The 6356-nt window shown below is 51.7% G+C and overlaps 1 protein-coding gene across 1 annotated transcript in view; it reads left to right on the top strand.

Annotated features, from left to right (window-relative positions):
• Positions 1-4348: 4348 nt before the first annotated feature.
• Positions 4349-6356, top strand: part of CD74 (CD74 molecule) — a 31978-nt gene continuing 29970 nt past the window's right edge. Inside the window, exon 1 of the mRNA XM_021715345.1 lies at positions 4349-4417. Within this exon, the coding sequence (XP_021571020.1) occupies positions 4349-4417 (69 nt within the window). The remainder of the gene's footprint in view (positions 4418-6356) is intronic.

A 6356-nucleotide genomic window follows, 5' to 3' on the forward strand; every position in this document is an offset into this window, starting at 1 on the left:
CAGTGACTCATGCCTGTAATCCCAGCACTTTGGGAGGCTGAGGCAAAAGGATTGCCTGAGCCCAGGGGTTCAAAATCAGCCTGGACAACTTGGCAAGACCTCGTCTCTACACTACAAATAAAAAACTTAGCCAGGCATGGTGGCAAGTGTCTGTAGTTCCAGCTACTTGGAAGGCTGAGGCGGAAGGATTGTCTGAGCCCAACAGGTTGAGGCTGCAGTGGCCATGAGCATGCCACCGTTCTCCAACCTGGGTGACAGAGTGAGATTCCGACTAAAAACAGAAACAAAGTCCTTGGAAATTTTCCTTACTTCCTTGGAGCCCTGGAGTGTGTCTTTTGATTTAATTTATCCAGGACCTAGAAATGCTCTACAGAGTACAGCTGTCCCTCTTATTCAGAGGGGGCTGATTCAGGACACCCTATGGATGGATACCCAAAATCCATGACACTCACTTCCCTGATGTACGATGATGTAGTATTTGCATATAACCCATGCACATCTTCCCGTGTGTGTTAAGTCATCTCTAGGTTGCTTAAATGTTTCATGCCATGTAAATGCTATGCAAATTGTTGCTATACTGTGTTTTTTATCTATTATTTTTTGTTACATTGGTTTTTGGGGACTTTTTTTTTGAGTTGGAGTCTCACTCTGTTGCCCAAGCTGGATTGCAGTGGCAGGATCATGGCCACTGCAGCTTTGACCTGCTGGGCTCAGGTGATCCTCACGCCTTAGCCTTCCAAGTATCTGGAAATACAGGTGAGCACCACCACACGCAGCTAATTTTTTTTTTTTTTTTAGTTGGAGTCTCACTCTGTCACCCAGACTGGAGTGCAGTGGCCGCTCCCAGCCACTGCAGCCTCGACCTGCTGGGCTCCGGCGATCCTTCCACCTCAGCTTTCCAAGTAGCTGGAACTACAGGCGTGCGCTACCACACCCAGCTAATTTTTTTGATTTATTGTAGAGATGTGGTCCCGCCAAGTTGCCCAGGCGGGTCTTGAACCCGCAGTCTCAGGCAACTCAGCTAATTTTTTGATTTATTGTAGAGACAAGGTCGTGCTAAATTGCTCAGGCTGGTCGTGAACCCCTGTACTCAGGCAGTCCTTTTGCCTCTGCCTCCCAAAGTGCTGGAATTACAGTCATGAGCCATGGCTCCTGGCTGATAGAAATGTTTAAAGAAACCCACAGCAGGCCAAAAAAGTGTAGGCAAAACTTAATACTAACCAGGTATGTCTGAAAAAGGAGCCACAGAGAACTCAGAAAGAAAACACATATGACCACTGAATGGAAGACTCAGTGGGTAGGCTCAGTGGCAGCTTGGAGCCAGCAGGAGGAAGAGCCACTGTACCCCAAATACATGGCAAGACGTTACAGAACAGAGAAGATTCTGAGAGGACCAGAACTGACTGGGCTTCTGTGGGGCCGCCCCAAACCCTGCCCAGACACAGCACTGCCTTGTGCTCCATTCACTAGGGTGGTGTGCCGACTCCCTGAGGAGGGCGCTCATGTCCGCTCTCAACCTCCAGATGCAGGATCAGGAAACCTTTCCAAAGATGTGTCTTCCGGGGAGAGTTATTGACCTTTTTTTGAGTTGGAGTTTCTTACTCTGTCATCCAGGCTGGAATACAGCAGCACGCTCACGGCCACCGCTCCCTCGATCTGCGGGGCTCAGGCAACCCTTCCACCTCAGCCTCCCAAGTAGCTGGAACTACAGGCACACCATGCCCAGCAAATTTTTTGATTTATTGTAGAGACGAGGTCTCACCAGTTTGCCTGGGCTGGTCTCAAACCCATGGACTCAGGCAATCCTCTCACCTAGTGCTGGGATTATAGATGTGAGCCACCACACCTGGCCATTATTGACCTTCAATAGTCCAATAAAAAGATGTTCCCTGGGGAAGGGACGGCAGTCTTGCTGTGTGCTAAGGGGGCAGGAGGGCTGGGGAGCTGCAGCAGATGGGCCTGAGCCGCTAGTAGGAGCAGCTTTCCAAGAGCTGCTCAAAGGGAGCGAAACTACTGCATGAGAGAGTGAGTTCTCCATCACTGGAGACATGCAAGTGTCAACCAGACCCCCAAGGCTAGTCACATCAGAAACACAAAGCATGGCAGAGACAGCTGGTCCCCAGTCTGCTTTTTCTTCATCTTCTACCGGAAATAGGAGTTTCCATGTTTAGCTGATCAGAGTAAGGACCAATTTCCAGCCTCCCTGGCAACCAGGTGTGGTTCGCGTGACTCATGTGGCCAGTATGGTGGAGGCAGAGTTGTAGGTGTGATTTACAGGATGTGTCCTGGGGAGAAGACACGCCCTCTTCTCTTTCCTCACTTTCAGACCTCTGCCAAAATGTGTCCCCGTTTTAGACAGACCTTCCCTGACCATGACAGATCTGTTAGCACCCTCGTCCCTCTGGCCACCATTCTCAAGCTCTTCCTCCATGCTTGCTGCATACAAATAGTCCTTAACCTTTGGGAGGCTGAGGCAGGAGGAACACTTGAGGCCAAGAGTTGAAGCCTAGGCAACATACTGAGACCCCATCTCTACAAAAAAAAACAAAAAAGTAAAAACTAACTAGACATGGTGGCATGTGTCTGTAGTGCTAGCTACTTGGGAGGCTGAGGCGGAAGGATCCCTTGAGCCTAGGAGCAATGATCATGCTGCCGCACTCCAGCACGGGTGACAGAGCAGACCTTGTTTAAAAAAAAAAGGAGCCGGGCTCAGTGCCTCAGCCTGTAATCCCAGCGCTTTGGGAGGCTGAGGTGAGTGGATTGCCTGAGGCCGCGGGTTTGAAACCCACCTGGGTAACTTGGCGAGACCTCATCTCTACAATAAAAACAAAAATTAGCCAGGTGTGGTAGTGCACACCTGTAGTTCCAGCTACTTGGAAGGCTGAGGCGGAAGGATTGCCGGAGCCCAGCAGGTCAAGGCTGCGGTGGCCAGGAGCGGCCACTGCACTCCAGTCTGGGTGACAAAGTGAGACTCCAACTCAAAAAAAAAAAAAAAGTGGGGTAGAGTGACTCACACTTGTAATTCCTGCACTTTGGGAGGCCAAGGCAGGAAGATTACCTGAGGCCAGGAGTTTAAGACCATTCTGAGCAACATGGTGAGACCCCATCTCTTTTTTTTTTTTTTTTTTGAAGTGAGCCACTGTGGTGGGAGCTTGCCATGGTCATCTGTGGTTGGCCACCAGGTGGTAGCATTGTCCAGACAGGAAGCCGCCTGTGCATTGGTGCCTGGATTTTGCCACCCGTGGTTCTGTGGCCCTCAGTATATCCCATTTCTCATGTGCCTCGGTTTCCCCATCTGTACAGAGAGGGGGTTACATCTCTGTGGTCTCTTAACGGGCCCTGCCAGCTCGATCCCCTAAGTCAGAGAAAGGCAAAGCCAAGGAAATGCCAACACCCCCAACCAAACATCCCATCTCTCTTTTCTGCTACTGAGAACCAACCACAAAAGCCAAAAGTCAGCAACAACAGAAACACAGTGCAAGCCACGGAAGTGTGCCACGTGTGGAATTCCAAACTTTCTAGTAGTCATATTAGTAAAGTACAAAAGGGTGACATGAGTCGGAGTTTCACTCTGTCGCCCAGACTGGAGTGCAGCGGCCGCTCCCGGCCACCGCAGCCTCGACCTGCTGGGCTCCGGCGATCCTTCCGCCTCAGCCTTCCAAGTAGCTGGAACTACAGGCGCACACTACCACGCCCGGCTGATTTTTGATTTATTGTAGAGATGAGGTCTCTCCAAGTTGCCCAGGCGGGTCTCGAACCCGGCAATCCACTCACCTCAGCCTCCCAAAGGCGTGGGATTACAGGCTGAGCCACCGAGCCCGGTTTCATTAATTTCAATAAGATATTTCATCTAACCCAATAGGCCCAAAATATTTTTATTTCAACATTAAATCAATATTAAAATGTATTGTCAAGGTTTTTAATGCTTTTTTGTGCTGAGTCTGAAATCCATCGTGCATTTTACACTTCATGGCACATTGCAATTTGGACTGGCCATGTTTCAAGGGCTCACCTACCATGTGAGCCTAGTGGCTACCACGCTTGACAGTGCTGCTCAGATATTGACTCCAAACATTTCCTACGGTGGCTACTATGCTGTGTGTCTCACATGTGTTCTGTTAATCAATCCTCACAACACCCTATGAAGTAGGCAAGATTGAGTCCCATTGGGCAGGTGAGAAGACTGAGGCTAAGGGACACTGAGTGTCTCAGCCCAGATCACACAGCAAATCAGCAGAAGAGTCCGAATTTGAACTTAGCTCTGTGTGGCTCCAGGTCTGGGCTCTGCGTCATGACACAATCCTGCCCCAATGGCAGACGCTTGAGGTGTGCAGTCAGAGGGCCCACGATGGGAGCCCAAATCCAGGGAAGGCCAAATCCTGGGGGCACACAAGCAGTCCTGTGGGTCGGAGACGAGGTCAGTGCTGCCTCCCCCTTGCCCAGATGTGTGTTGGCCAAGCTGAGCTTGCCTGGTGAGCTGCCAGTGACTGGGAAAAAGCCTTGACCTTGTGACGTCATGCTTGCATGAAGAAAATTTGAACTTGGAATGCCTGGCATTCCAGGAGAAAATGGAAATGGAGAGACGAGACCCATGGGAGTAACCTGCAGGTGAGGACAGAAGAGCCTGGAATTCTGAGGGAGAGGCCAGCCCCCAACCATGGAGGCCACAGGGGGCAAGGTGTGGCTTGGCCTCAGGAAACATAACTAGCCGGGCATGGTGGCACACGCCTGTAATCCTAGCACTTTGGGAGGCAGAGGCTGAGAGTATTGCCTGATCCCAGGGGTTCAAGACCAGCCTGGGCAACTTGGCAAGACCTTGTCTCTACAATAAATCAAAAAAATTAGCCAGGCATGGTGGTACACTCTTGTAGCCTTCCAAATAGTTCCAGCTACTTGGAAGGCTGGCAGAAAGATCGCCTGAGTCCAGCCACCATGAGTGTGCCACTGTACTCCAGCCTCGGTGACATAGTGAGACTCCGACTCAAAAAAAAAAGGTAACATACTATAACATAATAGTGTAGGGGCTGGCATTCATAAAGCACTGAGCAAACACATGTAACATTCATTTTCATAATCAAAATAGGAAGTGGGTACTGCTATTATTACCATTTTACAGATGAGGAAACAGCATAGGATACCAGTAGGTAGCAGAGTTGAGATTCAACCAAAGCACCTGGATCAAAGTCCATCTCTGAGTTGCCATGCTGTCCTACTGCTCGCCTGGGCTTCTCACAGAGGTACTGAGCCTTCTGTCTCTAGGGGCATGCAAGTAGACCATCAGGGGTGTGAGGAAATGCTCAAGAGCCATTGTTCCTTGGTAGGACAGAGCCTGGTGCACCAATACCCAGCTTGACTGGAGAGTAACGGAGGTAGGAATTGCCAGTATGAAACAAGGTTGGAGGCCAGATGTGGTGGCGAGTGCCTACAATCCCAGTTCTTGGGAGGCTGAGTGGGAGGATCACTTGAGTCCAGGAGGTTGAGGCTGCAGTAAGCTACGATTGTGCCACTGCACTCCAGTCTGGCGACAGAGTGTCTCTAAAAAAACAAAAGAAAGATACAGTGATTGGGAAGGACTCCCGTCTGCCTTCCTCACCCATCCTCTCTGCAAGAGGGGCCACCAGCACCTGGCCCTCACGAAACCTGGGCAACAAGAATGGGAAGCCGGCGGGCGGCCGTGTGGCATGGGGTTAGGAAAACGCGCTCTGCAGGCAGCTAAGACCTGGGTTCCAGTCCTGGCTTTGCCACTTATCAGCACGTAGCTGGTGTGTGTGCAGCTCGTTCACCCAAACTCGCAGGGCTTGTGACAGTAAGCAGAAGCCACATGGAATCATCACACCAGAGCGGCGCATCCTCTGAGACAAGCTTGGCCTGACTGTGCTGTCAGCTGCCGCCTCTCACCCCCTCACGGGCTACCCGGCTCACCCAGTGTCCCACAGGCCTGTCGCGTGGCCTCGTCCGATGGGCTCCTGCTCACGTGACTGGTCCCTTGAGCAGTAGTTGACACCACCAGCCATACCCTCCCTCCAGCCTTGCCAGGTCCGTGGCGGCCCCCTGATGTCCCCTCGTCTCCCAGCCCCTCCTCCTCACTGCTGGGACTGCTCTCCCCAGTGTCTGAGGACAGAGGTCCCTCAAGTGTGACCCTCGCCTGTGGCCTTGCACCTGGCGGTCTATGGATAACTCAGACATCTGTGCTCCCTTTCCAAAGCTCCTGCCTGGAGTCCTGGCCGCCCACGTGATGTCCACACATGGGCCCAGCAGAATACAGCCACACAGAACCCCGGGTTCTGCCGGCTGCAGGGTGCTCTCCCATCGTTCCTGTCATGCTGACAGCCACTGGCAAGCCTTGTGCAGCCCCA

The sequence above is a fragment of the Carlito syrichta genome, unplaced genomic scaffold, assembly GCF_000164805.1.
Source record: "Carlito syrichta isolate Samal-C Ts95f unplaced genomic scaffold, Tarsius_syrichta-2.0.1 Scaffold307020, whole genome shotgun sequence".
Taxonomy (NCBI): domain Eukaryota; kingdom Metazoa; phylum Chordata; class Mammalia; order Primates; family Tarsiidae; genus Carlito; species Carlito syrichta.